Genomic DNA, 24,522 nt, shown 5'->3' on the forward strand with positions numbered 1-24,522 from the left:
TCTGAATTGATTCGGGTCACCGCATGTGGCCCGCTGGCAAGAGACAGACAACAGATTCCTTTCTCTGGGGTGGCAAAGAGTTTTAAAAAGAAGCTGAATTTGAGTGCATTCAAGCAGAAAACGCCCTCTCCTCTTCCATTCCAGTTCACACCGTTCCCTGCGGTCTGACACCACTACTATTCGTATTTGCAGTACTGGCTGCTCCCCGAATTCCTTAGAGTTTGGAACCCCATGAGCATCACATGGGCTTTGCACCACACCAGGTGCCATGGGGAATATAGGCATTGACCACAGGTCTCTTATCCTCAAGGACTTCCCAGACTTTAAATCTCATTAAGAAGTGGCTATTCATATAGGATCTCTCCTAGTTACAAAGCAGAATGGAGACATCTTTTTTTTTTTTTTTTTTTTTTTTTTTTTAAGATTTATCTATTTACTTGAGTTGTTTGGAAGGGGCAGAGGGAAAGAATCTTCAAGCAGACTCCCTGCTGAGCATGAAGCCAGATACGGGGCTTGATCTTACCACCCATGAAATCACGACCTGAGTTGAAACTGAGACTCAGATGTTCAACCGATGGGACCGCCCAAGTGCCCCATAATGGAGACTGCCGTGATGTGCTTTCCCTCTTTTCAAGCCCCACTGAAAGTCTATATATCTTCAGCAATATTCCGTATGAAAAATGTCTTCTTTAAAGATAATGGAGCAGTTTTTGAGGGATCACTGTCTTGGGGTTTTCTTTATGAGGAGTTGTTTATTTACGGAAATTTCAGAGAAAGAGACAGGAGGGCCACTGTAGAAGAAAATTACAGTCATTCCCTCTCTGCATTTTGTTGACCCCGTTTGGCTCAGCCCGATCGGGTCCAAGTCTTTTCCACCAAGCATCTCTATAGAAACACAAGGCATGCAGGCTCGGACAGCCTGACTGCATTCCTCATCTTTGAAGAAGTATGACCGTTGTGAGGACCACAGAGGCATGGGCTAGACAACCCAACTAGCCACTCCCAGCCCAGACCAAGGTCTTCAGAGTCATAGAAAAGACCAGCACCTCTGCCCCTTCCACGCCAGTGGATAAATAAATCACCTAAGCAAACATGCGACTTGCAAAAATGCCCTACACACACGATCTCTCTCGCTAGCTTCTTATTTCCCTGGGGCCTGCTCTATTATCTATGGAAAAGGCTCTATCTGACCCCCTCTTCCATTGGATATAAAGGCATCTCTGCTTCCAGTGCAAAGGGGGAAGTGGAGAGGGATTCAGTGTATACTGGTTCTTCTGACTTCCCACATTGGAATACAGCTCCCCTGGTCTCAGGAAAGCGTGTACCCTTCTGGCCCACCTGGGAAAGGGCACAGGTGCATGGCATCATGCAGGACAACTGGCCCCCAGGGTAGAGAAGCTGGTTCCGTCCTCTCTCCCTAGTTCCCCAAGAGGAGGAGCGACTTGCCCACCTGGAGTGAGATCCATCCCCGCCTTCTCGTTGCAGCCCTGCAGGGAGTCCAGGGTGCGGGTGACCTGGCTGGCAAAGTCCTCCCCTCCGTTCATACACTCCCTCTGCAGATGGTGGCGCAGGTCCGTGATGTCGTACTCATAGCCGTCCAGGATGGGGGTCTCCCGGATGCTCAGGGTGCCGCTGGAGTTGTGGCCCTGCACGCGGGCATTGCGCAGACTCTCCCGTCCGTGCCCGCCGATCAGCACAGAGGGGATGTAGTGAATCTCATTGGCCGCCTCGGCGCTGGCACTCTTCTGGGGCTGAGGCACCCGGCGGCGCTTGCACCAACGTCGGCGAGTGTACAAGATCATCACCAGGCACAAGATGGACAGCAGCAGAGCAATCATGCCACCCTGGGGAGAAAGGACAGTAGCCGTGGGAAGATGGGTGAGCTCGTCCCACCAAGAGGCATTGCCCCTCCCCCGACCACCATCCATCACTCACTCATTAACCCATTCACCCCAGTGCGGGATGCACTTAGACCAAGTATCACTCAGCAGCAAAGGGCCAGTCCATGGTGACGGGTGTTGAAGGAAAATGGAGGAAAGGTGGAACTGGGGTGGACAGTGACTCACTTAAGTGATCCAGGGTTGCTTCGTGCCTTAGCAAACAATGTGAAAGAGAGGGGTGTGTGTGTGGTTTAAGTTGTAGAAAAAGGGGAAAAGGGTCACGTCAATGATCAGTGAGTCCCCCCAATTTGAAACCTCAACGTCTGTCTCTGTATAATCGAGAAGGTGTCACTTAGCCTGGGGAGACGGTGGTAAGGACTAGGTTAGGGAATGGTGCACAGCGCCTAACAGACTGTGTCCCATGGAATCAGGGATGGCCTCACCCTGGACTTAAATGTCACCATAGGAGTATGGGAAGACCATCACCAATCCAAAGAGACCCAATGTCTGTTAGGGATTTACAGGCAAGTGTGCAGTGGGCCCTCGACATCTGAACATGACTGTTTAGATCACTATGGCTTTAGGGAACAGCTTATTCCCACTTGCACAGTCCTGGGTGATCGATCTCCCATTCATGCTTGAGCGAGGGATTGAGACCCATGTCCTGGAGTCAGGCTGGCAGAGAGTTTCCTTCTGAACCTACTCCTCCTCCCAGGGCATCCCCTGAAGCCACTCCTTAAACACCAGGACTCCAATTTGTGGTCTAACAGAGGCCAGGATGCCATGCTTGGTGACACTTTGACATCTAGGGGTACTTGGTGGGGGGGGGCTCTGCACACCTGTTGCTCCCCAGTGCACCAAGGGCATAAACCTTCCAGTGCATGGTCTGTATTCACTCCCTTTATTTTGGTCACTTTTCCTCCAAACCTGTTTCATTAGGTGGGGCTGTGCCAAATAGATCTGCTCTCGACTTGGGCTTCAGTCATTGCCACCCCATTCCCCAGGCTAGAGATAAAAACCTCCTATGAATTCCCAGGGGTCCCCCCCACCAAGGCTGGGTCAAGATTATCCCCTCAAACTCATGAACAGGGGCTTTCTCTGGTCTTGTGAGAATTACATCTTGAATTTATAAAGTGCCTCTCCCAATAAATTTTCCCATTTACCATCCCTCCCTCACCAGCACCATGAGCGAAGCAGTGTGTGCGCGTGTGTGTACCTGCACGTGTGCATACACACACACACACACACACACACACACGTTGTTGCTTTCAGACAGGCACACAGCAGCTGAGACAAGAAGCAACAGAGTCAGTTGCCAAGTGACAGATCATGTCAGGCGGATTTTCAGGGACTTACACTGGCCTCCAGGTATTTCAGATTTTTCCTTTATCTGTGGGACTGTTTCTCCTGGTGAAACCTCTCATGCAAGTAGACAGAGACCGTAAGTATGAAGCTGCCCCAGTTGCAGTGTGGGTGGGAGAGCGGGGACAAGTATTCCAGGTCACGGCCGACTGTCACCTCCCTGCAACCCACTGTCCCTCCAGGCACCCCTGCAGACCCCTGCCCCAGTGTTGCAGCCGAGCCCCCGAGCCTGAGCCCCGGACCCGCATGCTGAGAGCCCGTGCTTGAGTCCAACGCACTTGTTTCTCTGCAATCCCTTTATCTCCGAGTCAGACCCGCCATCCTTTCCTTCACCCCAAATTGAAATTGCAACAATAGGCAATTAAGCCACACAGAAAGAATAACTTCCCGAGTGAGAGAAGTTGTCAGACATTGAATTAGGCTAGTGAAAGCGAGAGGTAATTTTATTCCCTAAAGAGCTCTAAGAGCAGTATAAACATCAGTCTCCAAGGAATGGCTGAAACACCATCCTTTGGCACCTTTGGCATCCTTCCCCACAAGGTCCCCCTCAGAGGATCACAACAGGGTGATGATTGGAGGTGGGCGGCAGGCTGATTCCCATATTTTGCAGGAAGACAGCAAAAACAACTGTCTGGTTTGGGGCTGTTAATATGTATCAGACACGTGTTCTAAATGCTCCAGGCTTTTACTGCCCAGGGGTAGGGTCAACTACTTGTTTAGGTTAAGTAACTTGTTCAAGGGCACAGAGCAAATACACAGTAGTTCCGGAATTCCGGAATGGGAACACAACGCTTCTCGTGGCTGAGCTTCCGTGTCTAACCGGGGCTGCAGCGACCCCGCACACCCCCCCACCCCGTGAGCGGGGTGTCCCACAGATCGTCAGTGGGTGGGGTGCGGGGAGGGCAGACGAGCCCACTCACATCTAGCCTCGCTTCTCAAAGGGCACATCTAGCAGACGGTTGGTCCGAAGAGGCACCGTCATAAACAAAGGCCCTCTCGCCCAGCACCCACCAAGGGTCCAAACCCAAGACTGGCTGGCAGTGGAAGGACAACCCTCGCGTTTCAAGGTCTCCCTGCTCAAAGAAGACAACGTGCACCACACATCATTACATGCCTGAAGGATGCCATTAGATCCCAATTTAGTTAAATTTCCACAAAGAAATTTGTTTTCTCTTTCAGCTGTGAGACCCGTTGAAATTCTCAGGGTTTAGCTCCTCCTCTTCTGATGAAGAAACGACGGCCCAGAGAAACCACAGAAGCAGGTAGTGCAAAGGGGTTCCAGCCTGCCCCTCCTTGTGGCACTGCTCTCTTAGGTACTTCTAAACTTCCCTTCACCCCGTGTGGCCCTAGACATTCCATTAGGAATATTTTAGATCTATTACTTTTTAAATATTTTATTTATTTATTTTTAAATCAGACAGAGTGTGAGCATAAGCAGAGGGAGTGGCAGGCCGAGGGAGAAGCACGTGGCAGGCAGGCAGAGTAGCAGGCTCCCTGCTGAGCAAGGAGTGCAATGTGGGACTCGATCCCAGGACCCTGGGATCATGATCTGAGCAGAAGGCAGCCGCTTAATTGGCTGAGCCACCCAGGCATCCCTATATCTATTTATTTTTAAATGGCAACTTATAGGGAGCTAGAACTGCAGTGTTCGATTGGCTAAGCCAGTGTATTTAGCAGCAATAACCTCGCTTTATTGCAACGTTTCCCCTGCTTAGACTCAGTGATTCCCAACAACCTTGGGTCTTTCTTAATCGGTTACTAGTAATAAGCTCCAGCCCCCACAGGAAGCTCAACACAGACACAGCAAAGAGGAGGAGCTCTTTAGGCATTCGAGCTGCGGTACGGGTTCTCCGCTTCTATAACCCAGAGCGGTGGCAGGTGTCACAACACTCAGCAATGATTTACTGAGGATTATTATGTACATGATCTCATACATGTTATATGATACTAACATGGAATATGATTTCATCACATTTTGTAATAATAGTAATCTGTAAAATCACTATATAGAAATCCCTGCGAACTGCTTGTCTGCTCTGTCCAGTGAGAGGGTCCTGGGTAGGAAGGAGTAGGGAGAAACCCTCTGCTACCCTAGGAGAACGCATACACGCAGCCACCTTGAAAACTTTACTTGGACAGCGAGGACGTGGAAATCTAGTGCTCATGTTCAATTGCTTTTCCATCCCTGTGATAAACCACGGTTCTTTGATCTTGCTTGATTTCTAACCACTCTACTTTCACAGAGAATTTTATGCAGCTTCCATTTAAGTCAGAGAGGATCTACTGTTTTTCTGGCAAATGATCTCATGGAACAAGAAGGTGGCAGTTGAAATGGAAAGAGTTACGCCAAGGAGCTTCCTGATAACCAAGTCAAAAAGGGAAAGGTAAGCTGCACACATCTTGCTTAGTCTGATGGGATAAAGTTGGGTGGGAGGAACAAACAACCTCCAGGCCTTCCAGTCCAGCTAGACTTGCAGCTGGGATAGTGCAGGAACACACGGACAAGCATGGCTGCTACAGGGGGGCCTTACAGAAAGCAAGCAGGAGTTCATGCAGGCGCTCCTGGCTTTTGCAGTTCTGTTCTACCTGAGCGGTGCTGAGAAGGTGATCTTCATTTATGTGTGTTAGCTTCAACTTTTGTGGCATTCAAAACAACAACAACAAAAAATTCTATGGCATTCAAAGCAAAATCATTAGGATATATGTGGACCCAATGGCAAGTAACAAGTCACAAACTTAGAATATTCAAAAACAAATAACAATTACTGCAGGGTATGGAATTGTTTAGTTCTTTATTCATCTTTTTCATGAGTTTTCTGATTATTCTATTGATTTTCCTCAAAACTGTTAACATTTAATAACCAGAAGCACGTTTGGGGTATATGAGACCTCCACATCCATAAACAAGTTGCATGCAAAAAAAAAAGTGGCATTTAAAAATATTTTTTTCTTTAAAAATCAATAAATCATTTCTACTGGCCCTAATAGAGATTAAAAAAAAAATGAAATCAGCTTTTATTTTATTATGAAACTGACATTTTCGGCACTTACCTGAGAGAACAGTATGAGTTTTGTCAGATCATTTGCAGATTTTGAGATCTTTGTGTAACAATATTTTATATAACAGTGATGGTGATTGCCCAGGGACAGAAAGTTCTAAGCAAATCTCCCTTTTATGCTCATCCCAACCATGCATGGTAACCACAGACTGGCTCATTATCAGACCTATGTATTTGTCCTGGGTCTAGGTCATACCTCCCTCCCTGAGCCAACTCCTTCTTGTCCTTCTAAGTCAGTTCAGTGACATAACCTCAGCCAATTCTTCCCTAGTTTCACTGACCTACTCACAGAATCCTCCCATCACTCTGACCACAACTAATTATCCATCTCGTCTACTGGATAACAGACTTCATGAAAGCAGGAGCCACTAAGCTCCAGGGCCAAGCATGGGGCATGGCATAAAGGGGTTTAGTAATTATAGAAGGAAGGGGGGGAGGGAGGGAGGAGAGGTCAACCGTGAATGTATTTCTTTTTTTTTTTTTTAAGATTTTATTTATTTATTTGACAGGTAGAGATCACAAGTAGGCAGAGAGGCAGGCAGAGAGAGAGAGAGAGAGAGAGAGGAGGAAGCAGGCTCCCTGCTAAGCAGAGAGCCCGATGCGGGGCTCGATCCCAGGACCCTGAGACCACAACCTGAGCCGAAGGCAGAGGCTCAACCCACTGAACCGCCCAGGTGCCCCTGAATGTATTTCAATACAGACATCTTCTTTGCGCTTGCCAGCAAAGCTTATTCAAGTCAGTTGCTTACGTAACTCATTCATTCAATTCATTACTCAATCGTTCAAGAATATACTCACTTGGAGAAGGCATGTTTCTAGCGATCGCTGTGATGGAGATACTGTAGTGAATCATACAGGGATGGTCCCTTATCTCGTGGACTTTACATTCAAGTTTGAGGAAATAATCTGTGTAATTTGGTTTTTAAAGGTAAATGCAGCCACAAAAGGAAGATGAAAACAGATCACAAGGGCTGGAAATGTCATCACCCCCATAACAGAGGAACTGTGGTCACTAAAGTTACCTTGGACTGGAGACAGGACTCCAGGGAATTCCTTCGGGGCTGGTGCAATCCTTCCCTCATCCCCGATCCATATCGTATGATCAGTAAATCCCAGAATAAAGAATCTCACTCTAACAAATGTCACCAGAGTGTAGGGAGTCACCTGGGTTTTGTGAACCCTTGGCAGAGAGACGGAAAAGCTGAGATTATGTTTCCAGCTACCATCTGTCAAGGGACTGTAGCCAATCAATCAGTTCACATTTCAAAGCTTCATTTCACCCTAGCAGTAACCAGAAGACTGAGTCTGAGACATAATTAATTATCCCTCAAGGCAACTGGACACACTGAATTCAAATTATAATCCTCAAGGAATTAAATGGTGGTTAGAAAATAAGAATGAAATAAGGCAAGTTTGGTGGTGCATGTCTCCTACGTTCACCCAGTAACAATACCTGAGGGTCTGGGGCAAAGCCCCTCTCTCGTAGATGACAGTGATCACTTATATCTATCTCTGGCTTTCAAAGGAGACAGACCAAGAGGAGAAAAACTATGTAAGTCCACATGGCATCGCTGATCATGCTCTAATCTAGATCCAAATGTTCCAGGGGCAGAAAACGGGTGAGGTATATAGATGACTTTTCAAGGACTCCTCTGACCCTGTGTTTCAGAGCCCAGTGGAAACCTGGACCTAAGTTACGAAGAGCATAGAGGCTACCAACAAAACAGCAGGGCTAGCCAGCAAAAGGACCCCATGCAAGTTGACCAACATTTTTTTTTAAGATTTTTATTTATTTATTTGAAAGAGTGCACATGCATGCACGCGAGTGGGGGGAGGGGCAGAGGGAGAAGCAGACTCCCTGCTGAACAGGGATCTATCCTGGGACTTTAGGATCATGACCTGAGCCGAAGGCAGCCGCCTAACCGACTGAGACACCCAAGCATCCCTCAAGTTGCATAACTTCTTCGAACCTTCCCCAGGCTTTCATTTGGCAAATGAAATGACTGAAAGAAATGAATCGACTCTTCCAACTTGACAATTTTCTGATTGTTCATATGATCCCTGACAAACTGGAACTGGCACTCAGAGGTAAACTACTTGTGGAGAAAATGCCTGTGAGCCCTTCCGGAGCTGTAAAGCTGGTGACTACAGACCAAGGAAGTAGGAGCTGATCCTTCGAAGATGGGCTATCAATGCCAGCTAGCCAATGGCGTCCCTGAGAGGGGGGCTCCAAAGCCACAATCAGGCCTTTAAAATGAGGTGATGTCATCAAAATTGTAGTAACATGTTCTTGACCTTGAGGATCCCCTTCCTGCCAGAAGGAGTCACCGAAACTAGAAGAGACGGCCCCTTGGTTTGCTCTTCTGGCAGATTGTCTTTCTGTGGTGGTCAGTGAATAGAAATCCATTATCCCCTGCCCATCTCCTTCCCAAATGGAAGACAAGAGAAACATGTGAAGCATATTAAGTAGCGAGTTCAATTTATAAATTATTAGGAACATTACCTCCCCTTGGGGGTTTTCTGAAGTCTTTAATCGTGTGGAAATGCTTTCCAGTTGCCACAGGCCACCACGTTAATTAAGAGGCCTCAATATGTCCTCTGGGGCTTCTGACATGAATTGCACATCCCACTGGCAGGGGACAGGCCTGCCCTCCCTTGTCAGCCTCTTGCCGGGGCAATGATAATATGTTAGCCTGCTGCCGTGAGATGCATCAGGACCCCTTCCCCAAGTTTCCAGGTGCAAGTACCAAAAGTTCAGGGAAGAAATAAGTGAACTTCTCTCATTAAAATGCCATTTGGGGTGTTGGGGTAAAGACAGCCTTCCATAAGCAAGAGACAAACTCTAAGACTAAGAGTCTTCTAGGTTAGGCAGGCTCGTATCTGAAGGCCCTTTCCACCTGAAGATGCTATGAACAAAGTTCTTCTCAGGAGGAGATGCACCTTTATAGCTTTTTATTTTTTGTTTTTTTCTCCCAGGTCTATATGTTTTAATTCTATTAGGTTTGGTCACCATCTTTCTTCTTTAATCTGGGAAGTTTGTCTTCAGTTTCTTTAGGAACCTTCAGGAGTTTCCTTAAAGAGAGCCTGAAGCTCTGCAGGGAAGGAGGCTGGAGGCTAGCATGCTGGAGTTGGCCCGGGCTATTTCAAGTTGTCCTCTTTCAGGTTCTTTTTATAGAGCTGCCTTTTTGGTTCTTGGGAGTTTTTCTTGCCTCAGAACCTTGACTTTGCTGTCCCAAAACGAAAGAAAGAGTGCATTTGTTCATAAGAAGCTCAGAGCTCTGTGATGCTCGGCGGCTTCAGCAGGGCCCATTGTTTGCCTTAATGCCAATGCCAAGGCCAGTGCCATTGTGGGAGGCGTGGGGACAGAAGCAGCTTGCTATAGGTGGGGTGTTCCCGGTCCTAGGCTACCTCATGGATCCCCTAATTCCAAAGACTTGCCTAGATCTCTGCAGAGTGGGACAGCTGGGAGGAATCAGGATACAGGGCAAAGGATCAGTGTTACGGTAAGAGGCTGGCCCCACATGTAACCTGTGCGTGTGGGTGTGTGTGTGCCCAAATGTGTGTACTGAGCCCACAGGCAGGCTGGGAGATAAAAGGGTCCACAGAGAAGCAAAAGCACTCCAGGTCTCTGTCTCAGCAACCCATGGGCAGAGCCGCGTGAGACAGGCTCCCTCCATGGGCTATGTGCACCAGCCCATCAAAGCTTCACAAGCCAAGCATGAAGCCAATAAATAAATATCTCCAGCTGGATAATGCTCAATGCTTATTCTTGGCCACGTTCCTTTCCTCCTTTCCTCTTTGTTTTTATGCAGTAGGTGATCTTGATGAAATAAAATAATAACAATAATCTGCTCCATTAGGACCAAACATTAAGGGAATTATTGAACAAGTAACAGAAGAGGCAGCTGGCATAGTATATGCTAATGACCATGAGACTTTAACCCTCTTTCTCTCTGAAAATAATGGAGTTGTTAAACCCCTCTTCCTCCCATTTCCCCAAAGTCAGGCAGCCCAGCCCAAGGGGAGGTAAGAGGTCTCGAAGATCTAATAGCTCTGTGGGCAGCAGCTGGGGCTAAACAAATGAAAATATTAAACACCAGTCACTGTGGGGACTCCAATGACCTGTCAGGACTCCAGTGACTTCAGATGGGAAAAACGTGGGGGACAGAAGGGTGAGAGAATCGAGATGTCAAGATTTCCCTGAATTTGGTATATGTCACTTTCTGAACCAGTGGCACTTCAAAAGGTTTCTTTCCTCTCTGCCCCAAACCCCCCAAAATGAGATGGATCTTTAAAGGCTGTGCTATTCAGAGATGCTTGCTAGTCAGGGGACCGGCAGAAGCCCCTTCATGTTGGGAACCGGCTCTGATCGTATTCCTGCCCACACAGAAAGGCACAACTCTATCATAACTGCCATGAGGTCTGGTGTGCCAGAGTCCAGTCAAGTCTGCAGGAGCTGGGCCCAGCTTCCTCCTCACAATGGAATCTCCAATGGTGCAGTGGGAGAGATGACAACCCTACCGAGCTGAGGGAGAGTTTTGTAGAGATCTCGAAGGCTACAAAGCACCATGAAAGCATTTCTCAGCTTCTTAGAGCAATCCCATTCCACATGCTTACTCTCCCCCACCTAAATTCCTGCCTTACTTTGTAACTCTGTGGACACACTGCCTTATTCCTACAGTATTGGCGCAACGAAGTAGGAATAATACCCACCATTCGTAAAGTATTTACCATGTGCCAAACACAGCACCCGGTGAATTACATAATTTTGTTTAATCCTACTAATAAATGTAAGTAGTTGAAATTACTATTTCCATTTTCAATGAGAAACAGGAGATCAGAGGGTAAGTAACTTGCTCGGGTTTATGTGGTGGTTAGTAGGAAGCCAAATCAAGACTCAACCACTGATCTTAATGATGTTCTATGACCTGGTTAAGTAGAAAGGGGCCTGCACTGGGCCTGGGCCCAGGGCCCAATTCCCTAACCTCCATATTCTCTAAATTAAGCCCTGTATGGCCTTGCACTTACACATGATCCTTAAGAGGATACAAGTAAAGATTCCCAGATGTCTACACTGAGTACTGTCTACACGGTCTGCCCTGGATGCCCTTAATCCTCCTCAGTTAAGCTTGATCCTTGGGTTAACCAAATGCATAATCTCAAGCAATAATTTAATTGTGCCAATGGTGGCCATTTTTCAGGCTGTCATTCTGACACAGGCAGGGAAAATCTATGGAGATATTTGTCCTTGGGTAGAGGTTTTCTAAGCAAAATCAACTGTCTTCAGGGTTGGCAGGTACAGATGCTCGAGCATTTCCTTGAGCACAGTCTACTACACATGCACATAGACTTCCGTGTCTTCACCATCTGGAAGCCCTTATTCTGGGTGCAGAAACCTAAGAGGAGTGGTGGATGTTTTCCACAAGAGAGCAGCACATGGAGAAAACAGACTGGGAAGGAAATGTAAAACTTGAACACATTCAGGGAAGCTAGGAACTGGTCACAGTTGGGTCACCTGAAAGATGGCTGGCCACAGATTTGGAGAATGCCTACAGATCACGTCTTGCATTAAAATTCCAAGAATGAGGGGCGCCTGGGTAGCTCAGTGGGTTAAGCCTCTGCCTTCGGCTCAGGTCATGATCCCGGGGTCCTGGGATCGAGCCCCACTCAGGCTCTTTGCTCAGCGGGGAGCCTGCTTCCCTCTCTCTCTCACTCTCTCTCTCTGCCTGCCTCTCTGCCTACTTGTGATCTCTGTCTGTCAAATAAATAAATAAAATCTTTAAAAATAAAATAAAACAAAACTCCAAGGATGATAACGGTCACTTCCAATGCAAGTCATTCAAAGTTAGTCAAATCCGGGAATTAGCAAAACTGTTATATGCAGCTTTCTGCTCCTAAAGAACCTCTCTCTTGGAACGGACTTGACCTACGATGCAGAGGAGAACAATGGGCTCCCATAGCCAGTGCTCTTGTAATGCTCCAGCCATGATTCAATCTTGGCATCCAAGGAAGATGCATATTAAAGCTAAAGAACTGTAGCAAAGGGAACATGCGGAGGGATTAAGGAGAGCAGAGACGCTGATGTACAAACACAATTAGCGTGTCCTATGCCAAGATATCTTCCAAACCTCTCGCTCTTGCCAACAAGCTTTGTCTGGTATCAAAGAGGGGAGGGAGGGGGATGACTGACAGTCAGAAGAGTCTCTTCTTGGGCCATGCACTAAGTGCCATGGTTCTTATTCCTTCCTCTTAAAAAATTATTATAATTCAATTCTTCCCTGGAACTAATCATGCACAAAATCTGGAGAAGAGGCCTGGTCTGTGAAGGCAATCTCTGGGTGAGACACCGATGTTCTCCGGAGAGCAGCCTTCCTTCAACTACCAGTTCCAGCATCAGCTGCATATTGTCTTTGGCTAATTCCATTTTTGCAGGCAAAGCCATTGTAAAGTCTTCAAATGCTTCCCATGATTAATTAAGAAGAAAAAAAAAAAGTTGCCCTGATCTGCCTCCTCCCTCCCTGGCATCCCATCCCCCTCCCCCAGCTCTGTGTGATGTCTGCTTTGTTCTTCTGGTTTTCCACAGTTTCTCTCTCCTGTCTGGCTTTTGAGGGGGAGGTGATGAGGTTGACTGTGAACTTGAACCTGACACCTGCAACTCGGCTTCCTCACAAGCTGTCCATGGCTCACTTTGTTCCTGGCCAGATGCTAGTCATATCTACCAGGCCCTTGGGCTCACCAGGCAAAGATGGGCCTGAGCAGAAGGAAGCTGGAAGCTGAGACCCAGCCACCGCTGCTCACCCCACACTGCCCCTGGGGAAAGTAACAAAGAGCCCAACTCTGATCCAGTTTTGATTTCCTGATCAGTGGCTGGATCATACGGTGTGAATCCACAGGTCACCCTGATCTAGCCAGAGACTCTCCCATGATACAAAGACAGTCAGGGGTTCTTGCTTCCAAGGCGACTGAAGAGTCAGACATCAACTTTCCAGACAATGCATTATTCTGTACCTGGAGCGGGCATGTGTTGCTGACCCCATGGGGACCATTCCCAGCCAACCAGCAGCATCATTATGATTTAATTCAGATCACAGTGTTCGTGGGATTTCATTTTCCCACTTTTTAATAGAGATGATTTATTTTTTTCTATTCTTAAGATTCCGTGTTATTATGGGAGAGGTGGGAGAGAGAGAGAAAGGGGGTGGTTGAGAGGAGGCAGGGAGAGAGAGAAGACAGGTGTAGGATAACAGGGCATGTCCACCCCATCCCTGAACCTTTGCCTCTCAATCCCCCAACATGCCCTCCTCCCTCTCTCTACCTCTTGCCTGAGCCCCTCACACCCTTTCAGGGCCCCACCAGAAGCCCCTCTCCTTCCCAAAACCGACTTTGATTTCTCCAATCCTCAGACATGCTCTTTTCCCCACTCCTAAAGCATACGTGGGCATTTCTTAACTAATCTTTAATCCCTAATTCTTTTGTGTCCTATCTCACAGCTAGGACTATACATGAAGACAGGGACCCCGGTTTAAAAACTTACCATGGCCCCAGCCTCAGCAAACACAGTGCTCTGCTGGATTCATTATAGGGAAGCTGGCTTGGCCAAGTTGATAAAGCACAAAGAGCACGACTTCCACGCTGTTTGTCCACCCAGCCTAAGGCCTCCTTCTGGAAACCCTTCACTCCTCTCTGCGGGCTTCGCCGCCCATCCTGAGATATCCCTCACCTGAGAGCCTACCAGGAAGAAGTCAGCTACGGTAGGAAGCCAGCACCCATGACGATGTTCAGATAGGAGGTCCCCGCTGCAGACCCATCGCCCAGAGGATATTAGCTGAGCTTTTCAGAAAGCGTGAAAGCTTCTACTTATCCAACCTAGTTGATAATAAGCCACTGCGAGGTGCCAGGGGCCTCACGTAAATCTACAGCGATTTTTTTTTTTTCTGGAAAAATTAACTGGCCTGTACTTTGGCTCAGACTTTCTTGCTGTACTCCACAGAACTCTTCACGAAGACAGTCTCCTCACCAGAGAGGTTCAAGAAATTGGTCACCACATATTTTTTTCCTTATTACTGAGCTATAACTGACACGCAACATTGTATTAGTTTCAAGTGTACAACGTAATGATTTTTGTGTATACTAGAAAATGGTCACCACATTAAGTCCACTGATAAAACATCTATTTAGCCCCTAATGATCAGAAGAACCTGTACTATGTGCTTTACAAAGGGCAGGGTGTAAAGAAAGTCCCGTCTCTGGGAAACGAAAGGTTTGGTTTTTGTTGTTGTCAGTATAGACATTATCTCTATTTACGTGGCACATATATTTGCATTTATATTTCTGTTTCTGCAGAATGACTGCAGGTAGGATGGAGAAGTTCTCATTAACCCCATTCTGTAGTGTGGCGAGTCTATCCGGCCTAGCAAGAGGGCCTCACGCTATCGAGACCAGCATTTTCCCACAGTTCTCTCCACCGCCACACCATGACAGATGCGGGTTCCGAAATGGGCACAACCCACAGACACACCCGGTACCGGCTGTAGCTCCAGCTTCTTCTCTCTCTGCCAAGAAACCAGACCAAACTGCAAGCTGAGCGAGAATGACCTTAGTATAAGGCATTTACAATGCAGACTCCACTCTGATAGAGAAAAGGAAACCAGTTACAAATCTCAGCCCTTTACCATTACTAGTATCAAATTCAGATGCCACACTTTACAACTGATGGGGACATGGCACCGTGGTGGGGAACTGCAGTGGTGTGGATGCATTCGATGCACAAGACAACAGATGAGGAGCCCTTTGCTCGGCCCAGAGGCAGGGTCTGTCCAGGGAGAAGCCCTCTAAACTCGTAACACTAGAGGGCACCATCCCGGTCCTGAAGCCATGCCTGGAGTAGTCAGGACTGAAGTCCTCACTCTGAAAATATTCCACAGTGATTTTGATCAGTACCAACTAAAAACCAATCTTAAAAGATTGGGTAGACGATGACTGAGAAACAGACAGACAGATGGATAGAGATGGCCCTGGGACTTGGCCAGCTCTGGTGTGTAGTAGGACAGTCTTCCCCAAGTTTCCTGCTCCAGGATTATGTGAACGGAAGAAGGGAGGTGATGGTTTGTAAGGAGGAGGGAGCCCGGCCATCAGAGAGGAGACCTAAATAAAACATCGCCCTAGTGGGCGCCTGGGTGGCTCAGTGGGTTAAAACAATGCCTTTGGCTCAGGTCATGAACCCAGGGTCCTGAGATCGAGCCCCACATCAGGCTCTCTGCTCAGCAGGGGGCCTGCTTCCCTCTCTCTCTCTGCCTCCCTCTCAGCCTACTTGTGAGCTCTGTCTGTCAAATAAATAAAATCTTTAAAAAAAAACAACAACAACAAAACATCACCCTAAAGGTCTTGCAAGACAAGGGCAGGTGCGCTGACTGACCATGCACTCCTGTCTCCAACAGCGCCACTTACCAGCCTTTCAGCCGTTGGACCAGCCCTCTGAGCCTCAGCTTTCTGAGTGTCAGAAAAGCCCTTGCTCAGCCTGCCTCACGCAGATGGCCGTCCACAGACACAGAACACAGCAAGGGAGATCCAGGAAAGATGCCTGAGCTGGGCGGCATGGCTAGGGCAGAATGGAAACCAAGGTGTGGTCAGGGACGAGGGCTGCTCATGAAACACTCACCTGGGAATTGGCCCTTCAGGATTGAGGGAACCGCTCAAGGTGTTTCAACCACAAGATGATACTGTCCAAGCTGCATTTTACCAGAAACAGGCTGGTGGCAGGAAGAGGGACATTCTCAGAGCACCAAAAGAGAGGCAGCATGAGCAGATGAGAGAAGATGGGGGCCTGTCTGCCGGCAGCAGTCAGGGATCGGGGAGGCACACAGGGCTTCCAGTGATGTTTAGGAAAGAAAGCAAGCAGAGGGAGGTTGGTGCTGGACTGAATGAGTAGGGAAAGGGAGGAAAGTGGACCTAGCCTGGGAGACCTCATTGGTGGTCCTTGCACCATGGAAGGTACCAGGGGTAGAGAGGGCCTTTGGGAAGATGGAGGATACATTTCATTTGACCCGTCTTGTTCGAAATGCACGTGGCCCTCCCAGACAGATAATGTAAGTCAGAGGCTGGTGGGAGAGACGCCAAGGCCGGGGACCAGAGACAGTTACAAGTTGGGGGGAAAAAATGACACAAACAATTTTACTCATTTCACAAACACCAAGTGGGGATGTTCCTTGTGTGAACTGTGGTGGTGGTAGTTGTAAGAAATAGAAGATGAATCAGACTCCAACCAGATCCTGCCAGTTAGGAGTCCAGAGTCTAGTAGGGAAGAGAAGACTCATCAAAATTGCTTTTGGATGAAAACAAACACTAGCCAGAAGAGAAGCTCAGAGAAGCCTTTGCTGTGGGCCCTGCTGGAGGAAACCAACCAAGGGGGAGGCGTGGTCTCTTGTTGAAAGGTGCAGAGAGGTGGCCAGGTGGACGCACTGGATATAGGACCTGAAAGGGACTTGGGATTGGAATGCAGACACATGGTGGAGAAGAGGGGGACGCAAGAAGACAATGCCAAGGTCATGGCAGGTCAGGCACAGTGAACAGGAGGGCACAGAAAAGCATATCCTGCACAATAAGCATGAGGAGGAAGACTGAGAGCCTTCTGTCCTCAAATAATAAAATGCAATATGTGAGTAGATGATTTTCACGCGAAGAAACTATTTTTCTCCCTTTTACTGTTCTCCCTTTCACCCTAGTGACCTAGAAGGATATTAGCTGGTAAGGCAGCATTTGACACAGATGCTGGTGGAAATTTCTGGATGCAGAAACAGCCCTTTGAACGCGCTCATAGTATCACACAGGAAGAGTTACATGGCTCACTTCCCACTCCAACTTTTTTCATTAGATGAAATCAGGTGAAAATAAACATCAGACGCAAGTTGGATCAAAGAGGCCGAGGAACTCACAAAAGGCAGACGGAGAAGCAGGGAGGAGGAAGACGGCGAGTCTCCGGGGCCTCAGAGACCACAGACGACCTCTCTTTCCCGGGAGAGAAAATGGCTTTGACTTGACTTGCCCTTGTCCTCAGACGCTGTCCTGAGAAGTGGCCAGACCCATGTGGAAGGGACGTCTGACAGATGCCCTGCAGGTCCCGGAACTGTTATTTGACAAAGGGGCTGCCCTGGCAGGGATTTTCCTTCTAAGGCCGACCTTTCCCCCAAGACACAACTGCTGTCCTGAGAATGCAGCGCCCAGGGCCACGGAAGCAATCAGGTACGGAAGACACAGAAAACCACGGCTCAGCTGCGCTGGCCAGAATCACTCCACCTCCGGCTCCGCCGCGGTCATGGCGGGCAGGAGAAGCAGCCTTGGAGAGTACTCAAAGTGCTCGGGACGTGACTCCTCAGACCCACCAAAGCCCGCAGGCTGCAGGCTGTGGGCCGTGCGCAGAGGCCACTCCATCCGGCATGCCTCTCCCCTACCCGGGGGGCTCCTGGAGCAGCCCCCCACCAAGCTCAGGTGGGGGCACGTCCAGGGAGACTCCATGCAGACAGTGAGGAACAGAGCTGGCTGAGCACAAGAGGCCCAGGGCTGGCAGCTTGGCAGATCCCAGGGTGCCTGAGGAGAGGCCCCACTGGGCCATGGGAAAAGGCTCACAGGGCCACCAAACTCCTTTCAACAGGTCAGCACGGTGGGAAGGGACAGCTCTCTCCCAGGGCAGAACAGCCTCCCCTCAGCCCCACCTACAGGCACAAAACCCCACCATTTTCCCCACAGACCATCTCTTGTTCATAAAGGGGAAACAAAGGAAGCAGAGTGGCTGCAGAGGAGCGAACAGAGCTTCTCTGCACATTACTCTGAGGTCTGATTTAACCAGGGTTTGCTAGTGTCCCCTATGTCCTTCACTTTCATATTCCTGGAATATCAGAGCCAGAGGCAAGTTCCAAGTTCATCCAGCCTGGGGTTCCCAAGGCGCAGTGCCCACAGCCCCTCCACGATCCTGGTTGATGCCATGCCAATGGCTGGCCAAAGTGGGAGACATCTTAATTTTATTATTTTATAAAACTGTTTTTCCTAACCTCTACTGAAATAATTAGCGGTAACATCAAACCCAGGATTTTATTGGCATTTTCATCTAAGGCTAAAATGAGTTCAAAGGGAAAAGCCAGTCAGTTTAAATAAAAATATTCAGAGAATACGAGAATAGATTGGAGGAAAAAAAAATATGGCACACTCTGAATGCCTAAAGTTTTGAGAACGCTCCTTCACTGTTGAGGAAAGAGACTCTGGAAGGTGAAGACATTTGGCTGTGGTCTCAGACTTCCGTGGGGTAAAGGTCTATCACAAAAGCCTCCTGATTTCTAATTCAGGGGTCTGCTTGTCTCCTGGGCCCAGTATTTATCACTGTGGAAGGAAGAAGAGAAAAACGCCGTCTAGGTGAGTCAACCCCGTTGACTGACTCTGCTCTGGAGGGTCTAAGCAGAGCCTCGGCTGGGACACGGGGGTGCTGCCACCCCAACCCCAGAAGAGTCAAAGGGAGGTGGTCGTGTCCGGGGCAGCCTGGAACTCTCAGGGGCAGAGGCCACTTGCTCTGGCCAGCAGAGCCCTAACACAGTGACCTGACTCCATGACATGTAGGACGAAAAAGAATCAAATCAAATCAACAAACTCTCCTGCATTCGTTCTGTGTGACAGCTTATCTCGCTTCATGGGAATGTGTCCATGTTCCAGCAATGTCAACTTCTGACACACTCCCTCTTGCACTTCCCAAATGCTTATATGTATTAGCCCCAAAGCCTTCCATCGTCTTGCTCAAACAAGCTATAGGGAGGAAGAAAACAAAGCAGTTGAGCCCTTTAACAAACACCTGGTGTCTGACCCCCATGTCTTCCTTATGGTGCTTAGGGGACAGCAGAACTCCCATGAAGTTCACCTTAAGCAAACTCTGGCCTTGGGAGCCATGCCCAGAAGTCCCAGATACTGCTCCTTGAAGCCCCCACTGCTGTCAGCCACAGTTCAATGTATCAATTAACCGAGCATCTGATTCTCCCAAGTTAGAAGGCGACTTGACTCATCCCTTGCTATTCACGGATGTCAGCAGCAGTGACAGAGGTATCGGGAGGATCGTAAATAGCAAGGCGGCAGCAGGAAGCTCCTGACCTCTTCAGATGTGCTGTGGAGACTCCTGGGCAGCCTGCAGGAGAGCTACTGACATCAGCCACTCATGCGAGCAAGACTTCCAATGAACTTGAGCGTGTACTTGACAGGGTATGCGGTAAGGCAGTTTTATGACGTGAGGTCTTAAAATGCCTCGTCCACCTTCAGCTGCATAAACAAGGCAGACAGCCACCGCTAACTCTTAAAGTCCTTACGTATCACAAACCAAATGCATGGTGACATGTCTGGAACCATAATCTACTTCTCTGCGTGCATGTACACTTGTATTAGGTATTTCGGTCTAAGGGGCCGTTTTAACATATTTAAACATTTCACGAAAGTCAACTGTGTATGTCAAAATTGAAACCAACCAGGAGCTATCAGCTTCACGGGGAAGGAACAAAACAGCGTATTTCCTAATTGACATCTTGTTTATAATTCTCTTGTCAAGTCTAAGCATATTTTTGTTTTCATCAACTCTGTCTTTCCTAAACCTATCAATACCTCTCAGGGGAGGCTAATGTGCTTGCATTTTACCTGAATTTGTGCCTTGAATTTGTAGCAAGAACAATCTTTGTCAATGCCTGCTTTAAGTGACAATTATAATCAATCTACAGGAGTCTGACTTAAACTAGCAAACTATTACCTTTTCTTCTGCAAATGGGACCCTATCACTTCTGCCAAGTCATTAGGATTTTAGTCTCTGTTTAGGATCTGTAGACAAAACAGAGTGTACCAGATCGGGATCAGCAAACTACGGCCTTCAGGCCAAATGGGCCCACTGCTTGTTTTATAAATAAAGCTTTATTGGAACACAGCTACATTCATCCATTTACTTAGTGTATAAGGTTGGCCCTACAGTGGCAAGAGTTCATACAGCCTGCAAGGCTGAAATGGTTATCACGAGCCCCTTCTCAGACCCGTTGCATAGTTTCCTGCCATTATCCAGGTTGGGGTGTCTCTGTGGGCGCATAGCTGTCAACGTCTACTACATCCAAAGCTACTGTCTCCAGCAAGCACCTGTGAGGGTGGGCTTGAGGGCAGATATAAAGGGAAATTTCAGGTCTGTGAAAGAATCCCAAAACTTTAGACTCAGGCAGCACGAGCTAGAGGAAAGATAAAAGCCTTCAGAATACGAACTCTGAGTCTCTCCACCAATGCTGGCCTTCATGAAGGTCACCCACCAGTCTATGCCTTCTTTTCCCTGTCACAAATGTAAGTAACAACAACCTTTGTGTGTATGTGTAGATACCTGAGCAGAAGAAGAACTCCCATGATGACATCATGTGGTTTGAGAAAAAAATAAATAAATCAGTGAAGTCCTTCCAGGGAAGTTTGGAGCTGGGATTATCATCCCAAACCAAAGGACAGTTGCTAGGAAACCTTGTAAACAAGGAAACAGAAGTGGCTTCAGAATGCCCTAGATGTACAAGACCACGTCCCAGCTTCGTCACAGGCCCGCTCTGTTGCCCTGAGGTCCTTAATTGCCTCAAATCTTGCCCCCAAGCACAACTCCTCTAGGACTCCTGTAAAAGGTTGCTATGATTCCAGCTGCTTTTCTGGTTCCCTAAGGTAGCGGGCCCCAGGGTAACATACCGCACACGGAACTGTTACAGCCAGCTTGCATGGCACCCCAAGAGTTTACCTGGTGAATATTTACTGGGCACTTCCCATGGGTCAGGCACTGTAGGAAGTGCTTAGTAAGAATCATCTCATTTAACCATCGCAACAGCTTGAAGAAGCAGAATCTATTATCATTCCCATTTTATAAAGAAGAAAAGTGAGTTTTGAGAGTTTTCAGTAATTTACCCAAGGACACTAGAACATCTAGTAAATGGTAGAACTAGCATTTAAACTGGTCTCTCTGAGAGTGAAGACTTGCTATAAAACTACGGCCCTCAAGTTCAATATTGCAGGACGAACATCTTCACTGGCTTCTCGGCTTCTCCATAACCTTTGTTCGGAGCCAACCCCAGCCTTCTTTGCAATGCTTGCCCCCTTTGTTCCATCCAAATCTTCACCTTTCCAAAAGCCTCAGAGACTCCACCATGATGATAACTTGCCCAGTTCTCTATGTACTCTCCTAATTTTCATCAAGGGATGGGTTTCTACTGTGCCAACTAGAAGAAGCAGAATTATCCGATATCCTGAAAAACTGGAGAAACTGGGTGACCCTGATGCCACCCAACAACGCCGTCCTAGCTGAACGCAGTCTGGAGTCAGATACACTTGCCTTGAATCCTGGCTTCACCTTTGGATTTGTGATTTACTTTCTCTAAGTCTCAGTGTTCCCATCTGAGAAGCGGGAGAATCGTTACCTGTTTCAAAAGGCCGTGGGAGTTGATCGACACGATGCACGAAAATGATCCCAGTCATTGTCTGGGACCCAATAAAGGAAATGTGAGCTTCATTACTAGAAGTATTACCAGTTCTTCAGATCGATTTAAACCGCACAGAGATTATGACTCCTGCTTTCAAAAGGACCTTCAGGGATTTTTGGAACCAAGTACTTAAAAGTAATTTGTTGGCTTCTATATCAAGTGGGCTAAATTGCTGAACAGAATATTACATTGTGTTGTTAAAAAATAGTATCCTTGTGAAAATGTGGCCTCTTAGCTATTTTTTTTGCTGTCTGGAGAAATAGGGGCAACGTAAGGCCCCTATGAGCTTCAGGAAAGAGAAGAACAAAATTGTAAAGAGGATGTAAAACATGTAAAGAAATGAAAAAGAACACTCCACCTGGCTCCCAGTGGCTCCCAGTTCTGCCAGAGGCCATCCTCAAATATGAAGTGTTAATAATATGATTAAATGTTCCTGGAAAGCAGAATGTTGTCTTATTAATTTTCTCTCTCCTTAGTAGATAGGTGTGTGCGTGCGCGTGTGTGTATGTATCCCTACTGGTAAAGAATCCATAGCTAAATGAATGAATGAGTCACTGACCTTTTTAAATCAATGATAGGTCAACAGTGCTTTTAAAATGTTTTTTTTTTTTTAACCTAACTACAAAAGTGTAAAAGTATGTAAATGAAGAAGCCTATTGTTCTATGACTTTCACAATTTTAGAATGGGAAGTCCCTAACTGCCCTCTTTCCTTCCCTGCCAATAAGCCTGTTGGAGCTGTGGGGTGGGGTGGCTGAAGCCAAGGTTAGCAGCTGGATGTAGCCAAGCTGAACCAAATCTGAGCTTTTGGGGTTAACTGCCTCTTGTAGCTACAGGAAGAAAGATCTATATTCCACCATGAGTTATTTGTGCTCATAGAGTTATTTGTTTGGAAGTAACGATGGGAAAAAGTGTCAGATGAATCTCAGCAGTCAAAAGTGGACAAAACAACAAAAGTTGGTAAAAGGACATATAATAAATACATATTGAGCACTCACTATTGTCCAGAATATGAGCTGGATGCTTCTTAGAGCATAGAACTACCTCAATTTAGATCCTGGCTCCATAACCTAACAGCTGTTTGACTCAAACAGCTGTTAGAGATACTTCGCTTATCTGGTTCCCAGACCCATCATTTGTAAAATGGGATGATAACAAGCCCTACCTCATGGTGTGATGAGAATAAAAAATAAGGCAACAGATACTGAAAGTACTTAGAGTAGTGTCTGGCACTTGGTAAATACAAAATAAAACTGTGATAACGAGGATGATGGTGGTGGTGATCCATGATGGGGATGACAATGATGATTGTAATAATGATGATGGTGATGGTGATGATGATGGTGATGATGGTTGTGATGATGGTGACAAGGATAATGATGGTAATAGTGGTGATGGTGAGGATGATGGTAATGGTCGTGATGATGATGGTGATGATGATGGTAATGATAACAGTGATGATAGTGATGACAGTAATGGTGATGGTAATGGTGGTGATGATGATGGTAATGATGGTAACAGCGATGATGGTGATGATGGTAATAGCAATGATGGTGATGGTGATGGTGGTGAAGATGATGGTAATGATGGTAATGGTGATGGTGATGATGATGGTAATGATGGTAACAGCGATGATGGTGATGACGGTAATAGCAATGATGGTGATGATGGTGATGATGATGGTAATAGTGGTGAAGATGATGGTAATGATGGTAATGGTGATGATGGTGGTGATGATGGTGATGGTGATAATGACAGTAATGATAAGGATGGTGATGATGACGACAAAAGCATCTTTCTGTTCTCCAAGCATCTCTACAAGTATATGCCCATTGTATTGGACAGTTAAATCATGGAATCATGGCTTCTCAGCTTCTGCTAAAGGAAGTGGTTCTGAGCTGGGCCTGGAGCAGGACTAATCATGCTCTGTGCCACCTAAGCCAACCTCCCCATAACAGTAGCCAATGGGAGAAGGTGAGGGTTATATCTTCCTATGGGATAACTTCATAGGAAAAGCTCTGAACAAAAAGGACTGCAGTCACTAGTCCCTCTGCTTGTGCCCCTATGGTGGTAGAATACGTGGAGGAAAGCAGGGAATCTGGCAGCTGCATGGACAAAGCTGGAAACATTGGAAAGCTGCAGGGATCAAAAGGGGCCATAAGTGAGGGGAGTTGATGAGTAAATGGATAGTACAAAAAAATTTTTTTAAAGATTTTATTTATTTTTATTTGACAGAGGTCACAAGTAGGCAGAGAGGCAGGTAGAGAGAGAAGGAGGAGAAAGCAGGCTCCCTGCTGAGCAGAAAGCCTGATGTGGGGCTCGATCCCAGGACCCTGGGATCATGACCTGAGCCAAAGGCAGAGGCTTTAACCCACTGAGCCACCCAGGCGCCCCAGGATAGTACAAACATTTAAAAGTGTCACAGTGAGGGGAAGATTTACAGAATAGACTGGACAAAGTAGCTAATTCATGGCAACAGGAGCAAAGAAAACAGACACCAAAGAGCCAAACCACAGACTGCTGAGGCTGGGGGTCCACAGGATGACTTGGACCCTGCACCATCTCCCAGCTCCAGGCTCCATGAAATTCTGCTCCAGGGATTTTTTTTTTTAAATCTGAAGATTCCTGTCTCCCTTAACTCCATGTGAATTTCTATAGTCAAACTCCATTACAGAGAAGGCCGGAGTGCATTTCCATTTTTTGAAACTAAAAAGCCTCAG

The 24,522-nt window shown here is 47.2% G+C and overlaps 1 protein-coding gene across 2 annotated transcripts in view; it reads right to left on the bottom strand.

Moving 5' to 3' along the window:
* The window catches only part of ASTN1 (astrotactin 1), a 314,457-nt gene that overhangs the window by 169,053 nt on the left and 120,882 nt on the right, over positions 1 to 24,522 (bottom strand). For both annotated transcript variants that reach the window (XM_004761965.3, XM_004761966.3), the window contains exon 3: positions 1,451 to 1,844. In XM_004761965.3, the coding sequence (XP_004762022.1) occupies positions 1,451 to 1,844 (394 nt within the window). The remainder of the gene's footprint in view (positions 1 to 1,450; positions 1,845 to 24,522) is intronic.

This window comes from Mustela putorius, unplaced genomic scaffold, assembly GCF_011764305.1.
Source record: "Mustela putorius furo isolate JIRA1106 unplaced genomic scaffold, ASM1176430v1.1 tig00003942_pilon_pilon_pilon, whole genome shotgun sequence".
Classification (NCBI taxonomy): Eukaryota; Metazoa; Chordata; class Mammalia; order Carnivora; family Mustelidae; genus Mustela; species Mustela putorius.